This window comes from Peromyscus maniculatus, chromosome 22 (assembly GCF_049852395.1).
Source record: "Peromyscus maniculatus bairdii isolate BWxNUB_F1_BW_parent chromosome 22, HU_Pman_BW_mat_3.1, whole genome shotgun sequence".
Lineage (NCBI taxonomy): Eukaryota > Metazoa > Chordata > Mammalia > Rodentia > Cricetidae > Peromyscus > Peromyscus maniculatus.
In genome coordinates, this window is record NC_134873.1 from 3593014 (window position 1) to 3612595 (window position 19582).

The 19582-nt window shown below is 61.0% G+C and overlaps 1 protein-coding gene across 2 annotated transcripts; it reads left to right on the top strand.

The window, feature by feature from the left end:
* The first annotated feature begins 2183 nt into the window (after positions 1–2183).
* Positions 2184–12249, top strand: Mknk2 (MAPK interacting serine/threonine kinase 2). Of its 2 annotated transcripts, XM_076558858.1 has the most exons (14): positions 2185–2339; positions 2480–2596; positions 6084–6171; positions 6258–6359; positions 6439–6536; positions 7418–7497; positions 7680–7753; positions 8234–8338; positions 8424–8479; positions 8592–8687; positions 8908–9102; positions 9498–9662; positions 9991–10034; positions 10311–12249. In XM_076558858.1, the coding sequence occupies exons 2-14, from the start codon at positions 2546–2548 to the stop codon at positions 10534–10536; spliced, it is 1380 nt and encodes a 459-aa protein (XP_076414973.1). In that variant the 5' UTR covers positions 2185–2339; positions 2480–2545; the 3' UTR covers positions 10537–12249. The 2 variants fall into 2 exon arrangements, with proteins under 2 accessions (XP_076414974.1, XP_076414973.1); XM_076558859.1 differs by lacking the exon at positions 8234–8338 and having other exon boundaries at positions 2184–2339.
* Positions 12250–19582: the final 7333 nt, after the last annotated feature.

The window sequence follows — 19582 nt, forward strand, 5'->3', positions numbered from 1 at the left end:
CCTGTGGACCCCAGGTCTGAAGACGTACTTGGCTGTCATACCCTGCAAGGTCCACCTACCCCTCTTACTAAGGTTTGCCCTAGTGCCCCCAAGGACTCCGGGAAGAACCCAGCCCCAAGCTCCAGCGTCTCATCTCCAAGCGTCCTCAGTTTCCCCATTTACAACACGGAGCTCCTGGAGGGCATCTCAGGACCAGGCTGGGGTAGGGAGGGCATCGGCTGGGGAGCAGAGAACAGAATTACCGCCTCAAGCCGGGCTCTGCAGTTTGGCTTTCCTCCCCAGCGTCTGAACTAAAGGGCATGGAACAAAACCCCGGCTTAGGGTTATTTCCTGTGGTCGGTGTGAGCAGCTGGCCAGGTGAGCCACACTTGAGTGTGGACGCCAACCTCCTGTCCCAGGAGGGCGTCTGGGGCCGCGCGCCAGGAATTTTCGTATCATCTCTTTTAGCTGGTTACGGACGGGGTTTGCTCAGTAGCGCCAAGCCGGGGAGACAGGCTGGCCTCGAACCTGAAGCGGTCCTGCTCTGCGTCCTGAGGGCTGGCTGCGTGTGTGCACATGTGTGTCACATGTGTGCCACAGCGCTCGTGCGGAGGTTAGTCCTGGCCACTCGTACGGGGGTCCCAGGAATGAACTCAGGCTGTCTCTCCATCTTGTTAGCAAGCTGACTGAGGTCCTTGCTTATGTCTGCCAGGAAATGATTCCTCCGACTGCCCTGGGCTGAGTTCTGTCCTCCACCCAAGCCTGTCCAGGTAATGACCCTCGCGCGGGCCTGAGGCCTTGATGCGGAGATAAAAACCTCTGCAGACGCGGTTACAGCGATGAAGCAGGGGAGCTAGACCGATGGCTGGGGGTTCAGCCGCGCTATCTTGCGGGGGACCCAGGGCTCCGCCGCAGCACCCACGGGCGGTTCACACTGCCTGTGGCTCCACCCGGATCGGGCTCCTCAGGCACCGGCATGCCCGCTTACACGTTACTCCCGCAGCGCGCGTGCACGCACACACACAGATAAAAACACTCATGCTAGCGTCAGGGGGCGCCTCTCCCTGTGTCTGCCCCATTCCCTGGGGATGGCCAGGTCCTCGTTCAGCAACTAGACATGCCCCAGCCTCAGCAGGGGAAGGTGTGTGTGTGGGAGCTCCACCTCACCCCCTGGCACCCTGGCACCCCTACACCAAAGGGTGCGGGATGTTTGGAAGGAGTCTGGATCCTCCTCGGCTCCCTTCCCCTCTCCCCCTAAACCCGCCCCTTCGAACGAACATTCCGGACTCCTTGGGTGTAGAGGTGCCCGGGTGCCAGGGGATGGGGTGGAGCTCCCACCCCAACAGAAGGTGGTGAAAACGTTCAAACTAAACGGGGGGGGGGGGGTGAACCTCATTGTGCACACAAGCAGCTGCGCCTGCGGTCACAACCGCGTCTGGTGGCATCAGAACTAGAATCGGGCATCCCGGCTACCCCGCCAAGGGACCCAAGGAGCCAAGAGGTTGAGAGGGAGCCGCGCTGGCGGAGGAGCAGGGGCACAGGCCAAGGGCACCCGGACTCTGGTGTCCAGGTCAGACTAGGGCGCGCTTGCCCTCCTTCGGCAGCAGACGGCAGCCCCAGGCTCAAGATCAGGGCTCAGAACCTGCAGCAGCGCCAGTCAGGGCAGCCACGGGCCGGGACGGGGCCCTTCTGCCCTTCTACGCAGGCGCACGCGCGCCCACGGGGCGGGGGGCGCGCCCGTATCGCGCAGCCGCACTCGGCGCCGCCGGCGAGGCCTTTTCCACGCTGCGCCCCACACGGGGGACGCGCAGCCGCACTTGGCGCTTCCTCCACGCTCCGCGAGCCGCTCCCTTCGGAGCCCACCCTCCCCCCCCCCCCCACAACCAGTGCGCAGCCGCGTTCGGCGTCCCCCACGCGCTCCCGGCGCAGCCGCGCCCGGCGCCCCGCTAAGCCCCGCCCCCCACGCTGGAGGCGTGCCGCCGCATTCCGCGTCCCCGGCGTGCCGCCCTCGCGCCCCTGGAAGCCCCGCCTCCTCTGCTCTCTGAGGAGGGCGGGGCCTGCGCGGGGGGGCGGGGCCACGCCGGGACCGCGCCTATAAAAGCGGCCGCCCCGGCCGCGCGCGCGGCTCCTCTCGGCGGCGGCGGCGGCCCAGCGGAGGGGTCCGTGGTGGCGGTGGCGGCGGTGGTGGTGGTGGCGGCGGCGGCGCCGGTGGTGGTGGCGGCGGCGGCGGTGGAGGAGGCGGAGGAGGAGGCGGCTGCGGCGGTGGCGGCGGCGCTGTTCCCCGCGCAGTCCTCGGAGCGGGGTCCGGGCTGTGCGAGGTCGGGTGACGGCGCTGCGACCCCGGCCGGTGTCCGACCCCGGTGAGCGCGGCGCCGAGGGCGGTATTCCCCGAGGGAGGAGGGAAGCCCGAGCCGAGCGCGGGAGCTCCGCCGAGCCCCGGCCGCCCCCGCCCGGCCGAGCGCCCCGCTCAGCGCCGGCCCTTTGTCTCTCCTGCCCGCAGGGTCGCCTCTCAGGCCGCCCCCCGGGCCCCGCGTCCCCTCCCCCGCTGGCGGGGCCCGGACTAAAGATGGTGCAGAAGAGAACAGCCGAACTTCAGGGCTTCCACCGTTCGTTCAAGGTGAGGGGTCCCGTCCGGGGGGTCCCACTGCAGGCGCGGGTGCGACGGAGGGGCGAAGCTCACCCGGGGGGCCGGTGCAGGGCCTGGCAGGGCTTCTTGCACTGGACTTCGGCGCTGGAGGCAGCGGGGTCAGCAGGCCGCAGCCCTGTCCCCTGCCGCCCAGGGGCTCTCCCTGCCAGGACTCCCATCCCCACGCCGCAGGCTTGTGGCTCCGTGTCCCTTGCAGTACCGCTCGGCCACAGTTGGGTCTTCTGTTGTGTGTGTGGCCCTGAGCAAATGTAGCGTTCCTGCAGCTTCCAGCCCTGCCTGGTGCTGCAGCCCCGGCTCCCGGGCTCTAGCTGCCCGCTAACTCTCCCTTCACGAGCTGCCCCAGGCTCCCGTGATCCCTCAGCCCGGCCTGTCTCTTACTTCTGTGTGTGGTCTCAGGTGAACCCCACGTTTGTCCCCTGAGATGCGTGTGCTTGTTGCGGGCTACAGCCTTGTCCCTAGCTGCTCTTCTAGGACCCACTGCCTGGCATGTGACTGGGCTCCGTGCCCCTTGCAAGCAGCCCGGTCTCAGCCCCGTGCCCCCCACCCCACTTTCTGTGTGTGATCCACTCGCTCTGGCTCTGGCTGGGAGGGCGTCAGCTGCTCTTATCTATTTCGTGGACTCCTCCAGGTTGGCTTGTGATCGGGGGCTCCATGTCCCTTGCAATCTCTCAGCCTGGTCTCTGCCTCCTCCTGTGTCTAGTCCCAGGGGAACCCTGTGTCTGTCCCCTGCAGTCTCCAAGCTGGCTGCAATCTGGTGGGGAAACCCTGGGGCCCATGGTGTGTTTTGCCCGACTGCACACTCCCCCCCCTACACACACACACACACACTGGTAGTGGCCTGTGGACGGCCTTCCCTCAAGACACCCCAAAGTGTTACTTCCTGTCAGAACAGGAAGTTTCTACAGTGTTGTTAATGGTGGCTGGCTGAATCTTCATCTCAGATGAGTGAATCTGGGGGTGACCAAGGTGGGCAGGTGCTGGGCAGAGCCCCCGCGGGGCCTGGCCTAAGGGACACAGTGATGTCATCCTGCCCACCACACCCGGAAGGCTGGATTATGTAATGGCTTCCTCGGGCAGGGACCTGTTGCCCTGTGGAGAAGGCAGCGGTGTGTACATGCCCGCACTCCTGTGGGAGGAGCATGCAGACGGGGAAGAATTCCCAGGCCTGTCTGGCCGGTGCCCCTGGCCAGCGGCCACACCCCTGCCCAATGCCTGCCCTCCGTGGTCAGCTGCTGCGGGCCTGAGGAGGAGAGGTGGATCTGAGAATGTCACCCACGGTGCCTCTTGGCCCTCCTGGGGCTTTGTCTGAGCCTAGATGGGGTCAGCACATGGGGCCAACAAGGCCGCCAAAGCAAACCCCAGCTTTCTGGATGGTTCTAGCCACCTCCTGCCAGGCCTGCTGACTCAAGGCCCTTGGCCAGACCCAGGGGAGGCTGGCTGGACCGGGCTGGACTGCCCACAGCACTGAGGGCTGCAGGCTGCTCTCTGCATGGCCGCTGTGCGGCTCTGCTCAGAGCTGCGACTTTGGGGAGGCCTGGCTGCTAGGTGGTCCTTCAGGAGCCAGCGACTGGTCCTCAAGTGTCCTCGGTCTGCAGCTGGCCAGAGAGGCACACCTGCCGGTCCTCCGGGTTGACTTGTCTGTCTTCTGTTGTTTTCCTTTCTGGGGTTTAAGAGGCCCCGGGATGGAGCCTGGGGCCTGATGCTTGCCAGACAAGTGTCCTACAAACTAGACTACAGCCCCAGCCCTGATTTCCTCTCCTTCGAGTACAAATGGGAGGCTCTAAGGTAGCCTCTGGGGTCTCCCCGAGGGAGTGTGCCTTAGCCAGCTGGTCCTCCCCGTGCTGGGTTCTGGTACTTCCCAGTCTTTTCGGTGGAGGGCTGGGACAAGTGAGTGGAGACAGTGACCAGATAACGTCAGAGGCTCAGACTGGGCCCCTTTCACCCTTGTAAGGTCCCCAGAGCTGGGGACAGCCGCCTCCTCACCATGACAGCCTGCCCAGAGGAAGGTCACTAGGCTGAGGTCATGCAGCAGGTCCCCTCCCTCAGCTGCCGCCAGCCCCCACCCCGTGTGGTGCAGGTGGCTGCCGTGGGTCTTTACCAGAGCGCCGTGTGTGCCCTCTTCCCCGTGGCCTGCTAGGGTCCCCTCTTCTGCCAGGCTCCTGGTGACTGCCGGGGCGGGTCAGCTCGCAAGGCTTCTACATTGCTGTCCGTCTGCCTCTCATCTCCGGGTGTCTGTCTGTCTGTCAGTCCTTCCTGCTGAGGACATCCGGAGACGGGCAGGGACTTAGCCCAGGCTCCCCACACCCATTCACGTCTGTGCCTTGTTCTCTGAGGGGGGCGTTCACTCTGAAACTGGGGTTCGCCTCAGTGTCTCGGCCCGCAGACCACCCCGCAGGTGGCAGCAGCAGCAGCGTGAAGAAGCATTTCCCTGAAGCACGCTTCTGTTCAGACCCGGACTCTGCATGGCCTGCAGCTCTCACCCTCTCTGGTCAATCTCAAGACCTTCCACCCAGCTAGCAGCTGGGTCCTCTGGTGTCCTCTTTGAACCCAGCCACACTAAGAAGGCTTCTTCGACATTGCAGGCTGTGGACTGGGCAGAGCCCGGACACTCACACCAGCGGGCACCTTGCCCGTGGGCCCGTCACTGTGTATGAAATTGGGGACCCATGGGGTTGGTAGTCCTCAGGACGTAGACGGCTTTGGATGTCTGTAGAAAACTCAGAGGGTGCCATGGCACACACAAGTGCCTCCACCTGTGACCTCCAGAGCCCCCCAGAAGTCAGCGTCCACATCATGGGAGGGAGAGCACACAGCATAGGGAACAGAGGCACCGGTGACCCGAGCCACAAGGAAACTGAGGCCTAAAAGCCAAAGGTGTAGCCCTGAGAAAACCTGGGAGGCCGTGGGAAAACAGGCTGTCAGTCCCGCCCAGGGCTCCCCTGCTCCTGCCCCTACCTTTGATCCCACGCCTGTCCCTGCTGAGGTCAGCCCTCAGTCAGCTGGCTGGACAGGCGTCCCCATTCTACCCATGAGCAGACAGGGCAGGCCATGGGGCTTAGACTTCCTGTCACTCAGCCCCAGGCTGGGAGAGGAAGGTCACGTTCCCCAACAGGCAGCAGGGTCCCTCGGTGTGGTGGACATGGGCCTGGGCCATTCTCTGGCCCAGCCTCCTACCCCATAGTAACAGGAGCAGGTGACACCCACGTGGCCCAGTGTCTCCTGGGAAAACCCCTGAGTTGAGATCCTGTGGACCCCAAGGGATTCTGCCTCACAGTTCTCTGCCACTGAGACCCCGGGACACTTGTCATGTGAGAGCCCATGTGCTGAGTAAGGACAGGGAATTAGCCGCAGAAGGTGGCCCACCCTGAACGCTCACTGGGTGAGGGCTCAGCACTGTGATGGAGTGATGACTGGGGCGTCCCGGGAGAGCCGCCCTGAACATGCTCCCCCCCCACAGGGGCAGAATCCTTTTGAGCTGGCCTTCTCCTTGGACCCTGCCCAGCACGGGGACGCTGACTTCAGCCCACAGTGTGAGGTCCGGCCTGGTGAGTACCACGGAGGGGGCGGGAGTGGGGGGCTCTGTGGGCGGCAGGCCCCACCAGGCCACACACGGTCTGTCCGTCCTCTGCAGACATGCCCTCCAGCCAGCCCATCGACATCCCGGATGCCAAGAAGAGGAGCCGGAAAAAGAAGCGCTGTCGGGCGACTGACAGCTTCTCGGGCAGGTTCGAAGGTGAGTGAGTGGGCAGTGGGCGCAGGGCCTGCCAGGGGGGCGCAGGGCTGCCGCCCTCACTTGTCCGTTTGCATCCCAGATGTCTACCAGCTGCGGGAGGATGTGCTGGGGGAAGGGGCCCATGCCCGAGTGCAGACCTGTGTCAATCTGATCACCAACCAGGAGTATGCTGTCAAGGTAAGCCGGGGCCTGCCCCAGGGGCCAGTGGCGTTTAAACCCCCAGATCACAGCCACGGAAAACCAGTATCTAAAAATGGCCACCCTAGAAATCCAGGTCAACCCCAGTCACACAGGCACGGTGACAGCTGGCCTTTGCTCACTCCGTGTTCCAAAGGCAGCGAGCCCTAGTGTGCCCACTGAGAAGGGAAACTTGGGTCAGGCCGGCTGGCCCGCAGGAGGACTGTGCACTGAGAAGCTGTGCTGCAGCCCTGGAGTGGTGAGGGGTAGTATCCTGGCAGTGAGACCCTGCCTCCTCCTGCTGAGTGAGGGGGTCAGGGCACCAGCCTGGGGACAGCTGGGGTCCTGGAGCCCTCTTCTCCAAGACCAAAGATTCTGTAGTGCCTCTAGGTCTTCCATGACTGGGTGCAGAGGTGCTGACTTCCTCAAGTTTGGGTCCCACTGCTGGCCTAAGCCAGACGAGGCCCTTGGGGCCAGTTGCCCAGTCTGGACTAGAGTGGAGGAGGCTGGACTTGATGCGGCACTGGCTGGGCTGGCAGCCAGGTGACTTGTTGCCTTGTTGCATGGGTCACGTGGGAGCTTCTGGGGCAGGGGTGGCAGCCACCTCGTGAAGGGGCTCCTGTAGGCCCAGCCTCAGGCAATCCTGTGAGGCCACTGGGTCAGGGTGGAGTCTGCTGCTTCCTCCCTCCTTGCCTGAACTCCCTGAGTGATGGGGGGCCCTGCCTGTGCTGACACCACCGCAGTCAGTCTGTCTTCTAGCAAGTTCTGGGCCCTCAGGCCAACCGTGTTCTCCAGCGCTGAGGAGCCGGCTCTGGCCGCCGAGTGTAGACAGGGTCCAGGTGGGCCCGGCGACTCCTCAGCCGCGTCTCCCTGCATTGCAGATCATCGAGAAGCAGCTGGACCACATCCGCAGCAGGGTGTTCCGGGAGGTGGAGATGCTTTACCAGTGCCAGGGGCACAGGTAAGGTGGCCTGCCCGGGCCGTCTCCAGAGCCCAGCGCCTCAGCAGGGCATGGGCTGGGCGCAGCCGGAAAAACAGGCTGCTCTCCGTGGAGCACGTGGCACCATGAGGGCGTCGCCTCCCAGGCTGGGCGGCGGGTGCTGAGGGCCTCGGTTTCTTTTCTGCCTCTTCCTCCCAACTCAGGAATGTCCTAGAGCTGATCGAGTTCTTTGAGGAAGAGGACCGCTTCTACCTGGTGTTTGAGAAGATGCGAGGAGGTGGGTGCTGGTGGAGGAGGGTGCTGGAGGAGGAGGAGGGTGCTGGTGGGGAGGGTGCTGGTGGGGAGGGTGCTGGTGGGGGAGGGTGCTGGTGGGGGAGGGTGCTGGTGGGGAGGGTGCTGGTGGAGGAGGGTGCTGGTGGAGGAGGAGGGTGCTGGTGGAGGAGGGTGCTGGTGGAGGAGGAGGGTGCTGGTGGAGGAGGGTGCTGGTGGAGGAGGAGGGTGCTGGTGGAGGAGGGTGCTGGTGGAGGAGGGTGCTGGTGGAGGAGGGTGCTGGTGGGGAGGGTGCTGGTGGAGGAGGGTGCTGGTGGAGGAGGAGGGTGCTGGTGGAGGAGGGTGCTGGTGGGGAGGGTGCTGGTGGAGGACTTGGAATGGGGCCTGGGCCCAGAGAAGCCCTGGGGTATCCGTGATGGAGTGGAGGCGGGACTGGGAGCTGGTGGGTCTACGGAGGTGACCTAGCTGTCCCTGACCTGCACCGCAGGGTCCATCCTGAGCCACATCCACAGAAGGCGCCACTTTAACGAGCTGGAGGCCAGCGTGGTGGTGCAGGACGTGGCCAGTGCCCTGGACTTCCTGCATAACAAAGGTGTGGTGGGGTTGTGGAGTTCGCCCCAGGTCCTGGCCGCTTTAGAGGCACCCCCCACCCCCAACTCCCTGCTCTGTCTCCCTAGGCATCGCCCACAGGGACCTAAAGCCAGAGAACATTCTGTGTGAGCACCCCAACCAGGTGAGGCGCCTGACTAGCCCTACCCGGCTCTGGCACTGCCCTTCCCCCGGGAGGCTAGAGGGCTTGGGGGGGAGCATGCAGGCCGGGGTTCCCACCATGCTCACACCCCCAGGTCTCGCCGGTGAAGATCTGCGACTTTGACCTGGGCAGTGGCATCAAACTCAATGGCGACTGCTCTCCCATCTCCACGCCTGAGCTGCTCACCCCGGTGAGGGCGGGCGGGCGGGGCGGGCGCTGGGCTCAGGTGCCAGGCTGGCTCTGCAGCTTTCCCCTGCCAGCGTGGCCCTCTGCTTAGCAACAGCCGCGGGTTAGTTGGCGGGCTGGGGGTGGAGTCGGCCGCATCACCTGCCCATATGGGGATACATTTGCGGCCTTTGATTGGCTGGACCTCAGGTGTCCCTCCTGACTGGTGCCCGCCCCACCCGCAGTGTGGGTCAGCTGAGTACATGGCCCCAGAGGTGGTGGAAGCCTTCAGTGAGGAGGCCAGCATCTATGACAAGCGCTGCGACCTGTGGAGCCTGGGCGTCATCCTCTACATCCTGCTCAGCGGCTACCCGCCCTTCGTGGGCCACTGTGGCAGTGACTGTGGCTGGGATCGAGGAGAGGCCTGCCCAGCCTGCCAGGTGCGCCTGCCAGCGTCCCCTCCCCGACCCAGGCTCCCTGGAGCGAGGAGTAAGGTGCTGTAGTTGTCCCCAGGAACCAGGACCTCACAGTGGACCCCCGGGCCCCACCCGTCTCTTCGCCTTTTTTTTGTGGGTGTGGGGGTGTGTGTGTGTGCGTACATGCGCGCGCTAGCTGCATGTGTGTGTGTGTACTGTACGAATGCCCGGTGCCCGTGGAGGTCAGAGAAGGCCTTGCGTCCCCCGGGACTGGCGTTGGAGCCGTGTTGTGCGTGCTGAGAACGACGTGGATCCTCTGTGAGAGCAGGCCGTGCTCTAACCACTGAGCGCTCTTGATGTCGGTCTGTCTGTCTCAGGCCCTTCTCCAGCGTCGGTCACGCTCTCCCCTCCCCCCACAGAACATGCTGTTTGAGAGCATCCAGGAGGGGAAGTATGAGTTCCCCGACAAGGACTGGGCCCATATCTCCTTCGCCGCCAAAGACCTCATCTCCAAGCTGCTGGTCCGAGACGCCAAGCAGAGGCTGAGCGCTGCCCAAGTCCTGCAGCACCCGTGGGTGCAGGGGGTGAGCCGTGGGGTCTGTGGAGGGTGCCCGAGCCCCAGCCCCATCCCAGCAAGCACCCTCCCTGCCCAGCTGGACCCCCCAGTGAGGCCCAGCCTGCAGGCCCTGAGCTGTCTTAATGCTGAAGCTGGTGTCCCTGAGAGTCCCCAGGCCAGTGTGGCTCACGCCCCTTCTGGGGACAGACAAGGGGGTGGGGTGAGCCAGGAACTGTGCAGAGGTTTACCTGGACAGAGTGTGGGCCTGTGGGTGGGCTCTGGCAGTGGTGAGCATGGCTGACGTTAGCCAGGCCCTTCCAGTGCCCTCTGACCCCGACGGCTCTGCCCTCTTGCAGTGCGCCCCGGAGAACACCCTACCAACACCCTTGGTTCTGCAGAGGTGAGCCCCGGGTCTTGGGGGGTGAGTGTGTTTGGGATTGTTTTTCTGGGGTGCTAGGGGCCCCTAAGCCAGAGCCCTGCAAATGTTCAGTGGGTACCTGAGCGACGGGATGTCAGGGCCCCGGGGGCCTGAGTGCTGTGGTGTGGGAGGTGTCTCGGGAGCTCCTGTTAGGGCCTTGGTACCTGGAAGGAAGGGCACTGGAACCGGGGTGGGCACCTCCCCAGGGCTGTAGAGAAGGAAGGCACACTCTGTGACAGTCCCCCATCCTGTTCCCAGGAACAGCTGTGCCAAAGACCTCACATCCTTCGCGGCTGAGGCCATTGCCATGAACCGGCAGCTGGCCCAGTGTGAGGAGGACGCTGGGCAGGACCAGCCTGTGGTCATCCGCGCTACCTCACGCTGCCTGCGGCTGTCCCCGCCCTCCCAGTCCAAGCTGGCCCAGCGGCGCCAGAGGGCCAGCCTGTCCGGCACCCCCGTGGTCCTTGTGGGGGACCGTGCGTGACCCCACCAGCCCCCTGTACATACGCCCTGCCCTGCAGGGCCTGAAGGCTGGGCCCGGGGTGCCCGGGTCCTGCTGGGGTGTGGGTTGGCTCTGTTGGGAGGCGTTCTCTCTCTCTCCTGTCCTCAGCCCGGTCCTGCCTTTGGCTTTGTTTTGTTTGGTTTTCCTTTTACCACTATTGAAAGCAAGTGCCCAGGAGGAGGGCGGAGGGTGCCGGCCACTGGCCCGCACCCCGCGATGCTCGCCTGTCAACTGTGAAGGCCATGCCGCCTGCGCCCCCACCTCCACTCCGGCTACTCCGCTGTCTTCCAGGGCTGGGGTCCCGCAGGGTCAGCACCCCGCACTCTCCCTGCCCCCCAGTGTTGTCAGGGACAGACAGGCTCTCCTGGGGAGCACAGTCCGCCAGAGCACCCTTGGATCTGGGGCATGGAACTCCACTGTCCTGGACAGAGTCCTCTGGGGGGCGGGTGGATGGGGACAATGCACCTGATTGACCCCCAGTCCCCATCCCTACCTGCCCCGTCCCTTGGAGGGTTGACAATCAGAATCTCCTCCAGGCCGCGTAGCTCTTGCTCCCAATCCACTTGCCAGGGGCAGACGTGGAGGAGGACCCTGCATCCAGCCAGCCCCACCAAGGCAGGAGAGGTGCTGGCCAAGGCCCACATCAGCAGACGTGGGGTCCCCACGTGTCTCCCCACCCAGGGCACCTGAGTGCCCCCTCTCAGGGCTCAGCCTGACCACGGCCATGTCCTGCCCTCGGCTGCCCTGGGTCTGGAGTTCATGAGCTCTCCTGGCTGCTTCTGTTACCCAGAGCTGCAGTCGCACCCAGAGGTCCCTCACCTTCCCTCTGCCCCCAAGGGCAGTGACTTGGGTGTGCCTACCTTCAGGAAAGGGGCTGACGCTGCCTCGGCCTCCCGTGGGCATCCAGGAGCGGCTGGGAAGGCACTGGGGTGGCGCTGCAGGCCCGGGCCTGGGGCTCTTTCCCGCCACCAGTTACTATGCAATATGAGACCCCATTTCCTCCTCGGGGCCCTGCCCTGCTGGTCGGGGGCGGCGTCAGGGGCCAGGCCACCCCGCCCTGCAACTGCTCAGGTGTCTCCAGGGCAGCCCCTGGCCTCAAAACTCCTTGGTCAAGATTGTTCGTCAAGTTTAGTTTAGGCTCTTTTTTTTTTTTTTAAAGACATAATTTGACTTGCTTCCCTGTTATTGAAGAGTACTTGAATGTCGGGGGTCTGGTGGGCGGGGGCTTGGGACACCCACTGCCCAGCGCCCTCCTCCCTAGTCTCATAGGGTCGTCACAGTGGGGGGTGACATGCCTTCAGTCCTGCCCGCCTCTGGACACACTTCCAAAGACCCCCTGGAGGGTGGGGGGCTCCCGGGCGCCCCAGTTCTCGACCATCAGCATGATTCAGCTGTTGGGCACTCGAGGACTCGCCCTGCAGGTTCTAGAAGCAACCTGACTGGACGGTGAGCAGTGTTGGTCCTTCCGTGCCAGACCTGGAAGACGGGTCAGACCCCTAACTGTGAATGAGAAGATCTGGGGCGGCCTGGCCACAAACCATGCTGAATTCTGTAAAGAGACCGTGTTTAGACGGGCAAGCACTTTCAGCGCCACCCACCGGGGAGAGACTGCTGCCGACCCCTGCCCACCAACTGTCAACGCCAGGATTTTGTATTCTGTTTTGTAAGGATTTAATAAAAGTTGAAAACTCTGCAGCGGCGGCAGCGGAGGGCGGCTGCCCCAGGTCCTGAGTCACTGGTCCCCGGGCTCCCTCCCGCGCACCCCCTGGATGGGTCCCGGGGAGTGACGTCACCAGAGGGAAGCCAAGCCCCAGAAAAACAAGCTCCGGACCCGGAGGGGCGGGGTTGCGTGCCCCGCGGGAGGGCCCTGGGGGCGTGGCCTGCGTGGGGCGTGGCTTCTGGGTGTCTTGAGGTCCCGGTCACCCCAGGCTGTGGGGTGCTGGGGCGGCGGGCGGGCGTCGCCGCGCTCGGTTTGTGCCGCTGTGTTCTCTGGACCGAGGAGATCAGCCTCGATCCGGCCTGTGGGAGCCTCGCGGGTGAGCGAGCGGCCGTGTGTCCCCCGCGGTGGCCGGTGGGAGCCGCCGCACTGCCCGGGGCCTGCGGCTGAGCCCCGCTCCCGGGGGCTCCGACGCCAGGACTTCCCGCCGCTCCGCAGACAGACGTGGAAGGGGGCGGGCTCCGCCGGCTTTGAGAAAACCACAAAAATAAATCCTAGTGCAACCTCTGCCGGGACGGGCTGTTCCTGGCAGGAGGCAGAGGGCAGGGAGCGGTCACCGCCCGAGCTGGCAGCCCGGCGGGGCGTGGTGCCACCTGGGAGGGTTAGAGGCTTGGCATGTGGCCCCCGGGGTGCGGCTGGGCAGGCCAGCCTGGCCCGGTGGGTAGAGAGCTGTCTGGTCTAGCAGGCCAGAAGCCCTCGGGTCTCCCCCACAGCGCTCACACTTGGAAGTAGTGGCCCAGCCTCTCCCGAGGACCCGAAGTTCAAGGTCATCCTCTGCCCAGGGTAGGGTCTTTGAGCCCAGCCTGAGCTAAAAGAGATCCTGGCTGTGAAACAGAACCAGAAGTGGGCCGTCCGCTCGCCACCACCCTGGCCACCCCCAGTTTGATTCCCTGGCCCCACATAGCGCAGGGAGAGGTCTGACTTCCGACCTCCACACCCAGGCACCCGCAGCATGGAGTAAACGGCAAATTTTAAAACAGCATTGAGGAGGCTGATAACAGGATTATCAACAGGAAGCCAGCCTGAGAACCTGTCTCAAAAACTTTATAAAAAGGATTCAGTTGCCCGGCGGTGGTGGTCCCTAGTCCCAGCACTGGGAAGCAGAGCAGGAGGATCTCTGAGTTGGAGGCTATCCTGGTTTACAGAGTGAGTTCCAGGACAGGCTCCAAAGCGACACAGAGAAACCCTGTCTAGAAAAACGAAAAACGTTCAGTGAGGAAATAAATCACTTGTGAGAGTGTGCAGAGGGATGGCCCAGGATCCACGTGGAGCCAAACGCAGAGTCTGTCCAGAATGCCCGTACTTCAAGGCTCCACAGGACGCACAACCCCAGAAGCTTGCCGGTCAGCCAGCCTGACACACTCAAGATCAAAAAACAAAGAGAACAACACCCAAGGGCGCTCTCTGACGCCCACATGTGAACCCCCGCCTTCCTGTCTCTCCTCACCCCCCACCCACGCACACGCACACACACACGCACACACACACACACACACACACACACACGCACACACACACACACACCTGCACTGATCAGTAAATGGATAAATGTCACAAGGTAGACCAAAGAAACACTTGGTGCTGTCAGTGACGTTTCAGGAAGGGTGACAAGCAGTCCTGACTGTGACATGGTGCTAACAGAGGCCCCCAAAGGAAGAGGCTCCCCTGGGAAAGTGCTCCAAAGACGGGGCTATGCAGCCCAGAGTGGAAAGAGGAAAGAGCTGGTGCAAGACAGACCCACGGCACCAGCACGCGAGTGGAGGGTGGGGTCTGGCGTGAGAACTGAAACCCAGGGTGGTCACCTCTGCAAGACACAGCTTGTAGACCCAGCCCCATGCCCACCTCCAGGCTGTGGGCAGTCATGGGAGGTGGTAGAGAGGAGCGCAATTCTTCTTAAGTCACCAGAGGGAAACTGGGGTCCTGGTGGTGATGGGGATGACAGGAGGGAGCGTTTCAGAGGCGTCCAAAGGGAAAGGTAGGTGGGGAGAAACTGCCTCCATTGTACAGGATGGAGCTCCGCCTCCGGATAGGACAGAGCGGCTGCCGGGGTGAAGCAGCCCGTGGGAAGGATGCGGGGAGACTGGCAGTAGCTACCCAACTCTGTCTCTGAAGTGCCCCCTACTAAGCAGGTATCTGGGGCTTGGAGAGTGGCTCAGGGTTAAGAGCATTGACCTGGGTTTGATTCCTGCACCCAGTGGTGGCTCCATCTGTGACTCCAGCTCCAGGGGATCTGGTGCCCTCTTCTGGCACCTGCAGGTACTGCACACATGTGGTGCACATAGACATATATACAGGAAAACACCCACACACATAAAATAAATTTTAATTTATGTTTGGTTCTTTGAGACAGGGTTTCTCTGTGTAGTTTTGGTGCCTGTCCTGGAACTCACTCTGTAGATCAGGCTGGCCTTGAACTCACAGAGATCCGCCTGCCTCTGCCTCCCGAGTGCTGGGATTAAAGGCGTGTGCCACCACCGCCCGGCTAAATTTTATTTTTTGAGCACTACTGTGTATGCAGACTTTAAATTCTGTTTCAGTGTTTATGTGATGCAATCCATCTTTTTGAGGCTGGCAGGTGTGTGTGTGTGTGTGTGTGTGTGTGTGTGTGTGTGTGTGTATGGTCACATACATGCATGTGAAGGCCAGAGGCTGGCACACCTCATTTTTTTGAGGCAGGGTCTCTCACTGAACCTGGAGCTCACAGATTAGCTAGGCTGCCTGGCAGCAAGCTACAGGATCCTCCTGTCTCTGCCTCCCCAGTGCAGGGATTGAGCACACATTCCACTGCACCCCGCATTTCACATGGGGTTCAGGGGTAAAACTCAGGTCCTTAAGTTTGCAGGGTGAGCGTTGTACTTCCCGAGGCTTCTCTGTCACCCGTCTTTTGCTCTTGAGAAAGGGTCTTTCTTACCCAAGTGTGATCTCAAACCTGCCATCCTCCTGCGCCTGTCTCCCTGGTGCTGAGAGGACAGCTAAAGGTGACCACATCCAGCTAGAAGATCTGGTTTGTTTATTTTACCTTTATTCTAACATCTTTATTTGTTTTTGGGGAGACAGTGTTTCTCTGTGTATCCCTGACTGTCCTGGAACTCACTCTGTAGCTCAGGCTGGCCTCGAACTCAGAGATCCACGGGCCTCTGCCTCCTGAGTGCTGGGATTTAAGACGTGTGCCACCATTGCCTGGACTTTCTGTTCAGTCTGACATACACACATACATAATACATCTTTAAAAGTAAATAAGTCAGGTGGAGGGGGGCCGGCAAGACAGCTCTGTGGAGAAAGGAGCCTGCAGCCATGCTGACATCCCGAGTTCAAGTCTTAGACTTCACATGGTGGAGAGGCGTGACTCACACAAATCGTCCTCTTATTTCGCTCTCACACGGGTGCCATTTCAGGTGCCTGCGCATGCACACATCAAAGATAAAATTTTTCCTGTAATCCCAGCCCTTGGGAGGCAGAGGCAGGCGGATCTCTGAGTTCCAGGACGGCCAGATCTACACAGAGAAACTATCTCCAGTAAATCTTTTTCAAAGAAAACAAGAATCTCAACCTTATAAAGGCGTGTCTAGGGTTGATGTCCCCCTCTCCCCTGATGAGATGACAGGAAGCTTGCAGGGTCAGGAAGAGACATTTCTATTCGTTTTTATTCAAGTACCAACGCTTGTCTCATTGAAAGGAGTCCTGGCAGCCTTAGTGGTGATTCTGGAATGTTCTGGAATATTCCAATGTCGGGGAGGCATGTGTGGCTTATCCAGCTGGGCAGTTTCCTGGCATGCAGTGGGTGGAGAGCAGCAATGATATTTAACACCTGATGGGCCCAGGCCCTGACCCAACAGTGCTCACAGGGCGTGAAGGGTGCCCTGTAGTGGTTGTGGGGAAGGGAACCGTAAAAAGGAAAGGAAGCTATTGAAATGGAGGGCCGGCGGCTCCCTCAGAGTCTTTCAGCTTGCATTCCTCAGGGGAGATCAGTCTCAAACCTGCCATGCTCCTGCCTCAGCTTCTGAGTGCTAAGGTTACAGATATACATCACCATGCCTGGCTCAGAAAAAAAAAATTCCTTTTCCATCTTATGTTCAATTCTTGGGGTCCTGTGAGTTAAGCCGGCAACAGACAGGGAAACACATACTTTGTTTCTTTTTTTTTTTTGAATTGTTGTTAGACGCCAAATCCAGAGTCTGCTGGTGTCTGCCAAAGACCCTGCCTCTGAGCCACATGCCCAAGTCTTCATTTACGACTTCACGTTAGTGTTTTTAAAATCATTGGTTTTTACTCCCTAATTTCACGTGCTTGGACGTTTGCCCCACATTACGTCTGTGAACAACATCCATGGTTGGTGCCTGAGGTGTCCAGGGAAGATGTGGGGTCCCCTGGACTGGAGTTACTGAGGATGCTGGGAAGTGATCCAGGTCCTGTGGTACAGCAGCTGTGCATTAACCACCGCGGCGTCGGGCCAGCCTCTCTTCATTATTATTACTTTTTAGACAGAGTCTAATGTAGCCCAGGCTGGCCTCAACTTCACTCTGCAGCTGTTTACCTTTAACTGATTCTTCTGCCTCCAACTTGTGAGTACTGAGATGCCAGGGGTCCCCCGCAGGCCTGGTTTATTTGATGCTGGAGACGGGGTGGGACTCCATCTATGCTGGGCTAACGCTTGCTCTCTGAGCCCTGGGACAGGGTGGCCTGAGTTCTAACAGAACTGTTAGAGATGACCGAAGCGGAGTTTGGATTCCGCATTGGTTGGTAACAGGGCTGGAGACAGAGGCTGCTTGTGGGGAGAGAATGAGCTACAGAATGATGCAGCCCGAGGAGTAGGTGGGAGACTCGAGTCCCGGGTTTGGGTGGGGCCTGGCTTATCTCGGAATTCATGATTAGCCTGTTCATCACAGCTCAGCTGACTGTCCCCAGGCCCTGCCTTCACCCCCAGCAGCCGCGTCTGGAGTTCAAAGCCTTCAGGTCAAAATAATTCACTAGCAAACCAACGTATTTGGGCTAGCACATTGATGACTCTCTGATGGGGTTTGTGTGCTGGTTTTAATATATATTTTGAGATATGGTCTCACTCTGTAGATCAGATTGGCCTAGAACTCACAGAGATCCCCCTGCCTCTGACTCTCAAGTGCTGGCATTAAAAGTGTGCGCCACCACCGCCCGGCTATAAAGTTTATTTATAAAAAAGCAAAAATAGATCGGCGGTGGTGGCGCACGCCTTTGATCCCAGCATTCGGGAGGCAGAGGCAGGGGGATCTCTGTGAGTTCGAGGCCAGCCTGGGCTACAGAGCGAGTTCCAGGACAGCCAGGGCTACACAGAGAAACCCTGTCTCAAAAAGAAAAAAAAAAACAACTAAACCAAACCAAACCCAGGAGAGAGCATGATGGTGTAGGGCGCCCTCTAGAGGCCAGGGCCAGGGATGATTACAGGTCAGCCGAGAAGACACTACAATTTAACCAAAGCCCTTTAAGGAGGTTGTCACTGACGTGTGGCCCGTCCTGAAATCCTGCCACCCGGAAGGAGAAAGTGATAGGATTGCTCAGAACCCAGTGCCAGCCAGCGACACACAGACGCTTGCCTAAAAAATGATAAATGGTGTAGCTAGGGATGGAGTGCTGCCTGGAACGCCCAGTGAGGGCTGGGGGCGTGGTCAGGGTGGAGCCCCGCCCAGAATCCCCAGGGAGGGGCTGGGGCGTGGTCAGGGTGGAGCCCCGCCCAGAATCCCCCAGTGAGGGCTGGGGGCGTGGTCAGGGTGGAGCCCCGCCCAGAATCTGGAGAGGGGGCTGGGGGCGTGGTCAGGGTGGAGCCCCGCCTAGAATCCCCAGTGAGGGGCTGGGGGCGTGGTCAGGGTGGAGCCCCGCCTAGAATCCCCCAGTGAGGGGCTGTGGGCGTGGTCAGGGTGGAGCCCCGCCCAGAATCCCCAGTGAGGGCTGGGGGCGTGGTCAGGGTGGAGCCCCGCCCAGAATCCCCAGTGAGGTTCTGGGGGCGTGGTCAGGTGGAGCCCCGCTTAGAATCCCCCAGTGAGGGCTGGGGGCGTGGTCAGGGTGGATCTCAGCTTTGAGCTCCATCCCCCATTCCCTTCCACCAATAAGCAGACAGCACCCTAAAATAAAGAAGAAACGTCAGGGAAAGTTCTTTAAAAGGCAGGCAGAGCATGAAAGGAATGTTCAGGGGTCACGGAGTCAGGCTGGTGTCTGAAGTCAGCTCTCACATCACGGAGACATGTGTTCCTCCCCCAGGAGAGTTGGGCCTCCCGCCCCATGCGTCCTTGCCTTCCCCTGTGGTTTTCCCTGCAAACACTGTCGTCAGAAGGTGACTTGTCCTAGGTGTCCAGTGTCAGTGTGTTCTGTGATGACCTGGATCCAGAGGTGTCCACCAGGGGTCCCGGGGCGGACCCAGAGGAAGGGCCCAGACCTTCAGGACCATCCAGGTTCAGGGATACCAGAGCCTAAGAACAAGGTCGGATGGAGACAGACAGACTGACAGACAGGGCACAGGGGCCGCTGACAATGACCCAGGCACCCCACTTGTACTTTAGCTCAGGAAGGCGCTTGTCTGACTCCGTCCCAGAATTTAGAATGAACTGCAGTGTTAGGATTATGTCTGTGGGGCGTGCGGCAGACCCGAGTGGATGGGGTGCTCAGGAAGCCCGGGCCCCAGCCCTAGCAAGGCGACTGTGCCGCCTCAGCACTCAGGAGCTGGAGGCAGGAGCATCAGGAGTTCAAGGCCATCCTTAGCTGCACAGCCTGGGCTCTGTGAGAGTGCCTTTATCTATCTATCTATCTATCTATCTATCTATCTATCTATCTATCTATCTATTTATTTTGTTCTTTTCGAGACAGGATTTCTCTGTGTAGCCCCGGCTGTCCTGGATCTCACTCTGTAGACCCAGGGGAACTCAAACTCACGGAGATCTGCCTGCCTCTGCCTCCCAGTGCTGGGATTATTCAAGGTGGGCACCACCACATGGGCAGAATGGACAAATGTGTCTAATGCCCACACCACTATGCATCAGGCCATTGAGTTCACAACCCTTCTGTGTCATCTGCTAGCTGTCTGTGACACCCCTGAGGGGCCAATGAACCACCATCAGGCCGCCTTCACAGGAAGGAGCACGTCACAAGCAAGTCCCTAAGGGCAGGTGTTCAAAGATCGCCACCTTGGAGAGCGGCCTCACAGCCCAGCTTTTGGCTGCAGAGAACAGAACACTGGCCAGACTTGCCCAGAACAGTAAAGACATTTATTAGCCGTCGGGACAAAAGGCCCCAAGTGGTCCTGGCCTGCAGGCAAGGTGTGATCCAGCCTGTTCAGACCTGTTCAAA

Excerpts from the sequence above, each read along its gene's own strand:
- Mknk2 (XM_076558858.1), top strand. The coding sequence starts at position 2,546 with ATGGTGCAGAAGAGAACAGCCGAACTTCAGGGCTTCCACCGTTCGTTC. Across the intron at positions 2,597-6,083 it reads GCTTCCACCGTTCGTTCAAG|GGGCAGAATCCTTTTGAGCT; the intron begins GTGAGGGGTCCC and ends CCCCCCCCACAG. Across the intron at positions 8,688-8,907 it reads CGCCTGAGCTGCTCACCCCG|TGTGGGTCAGCTGAGTACAT; the intron begins GTGAGGGCGGGC and ends CCCCACCCGCAG.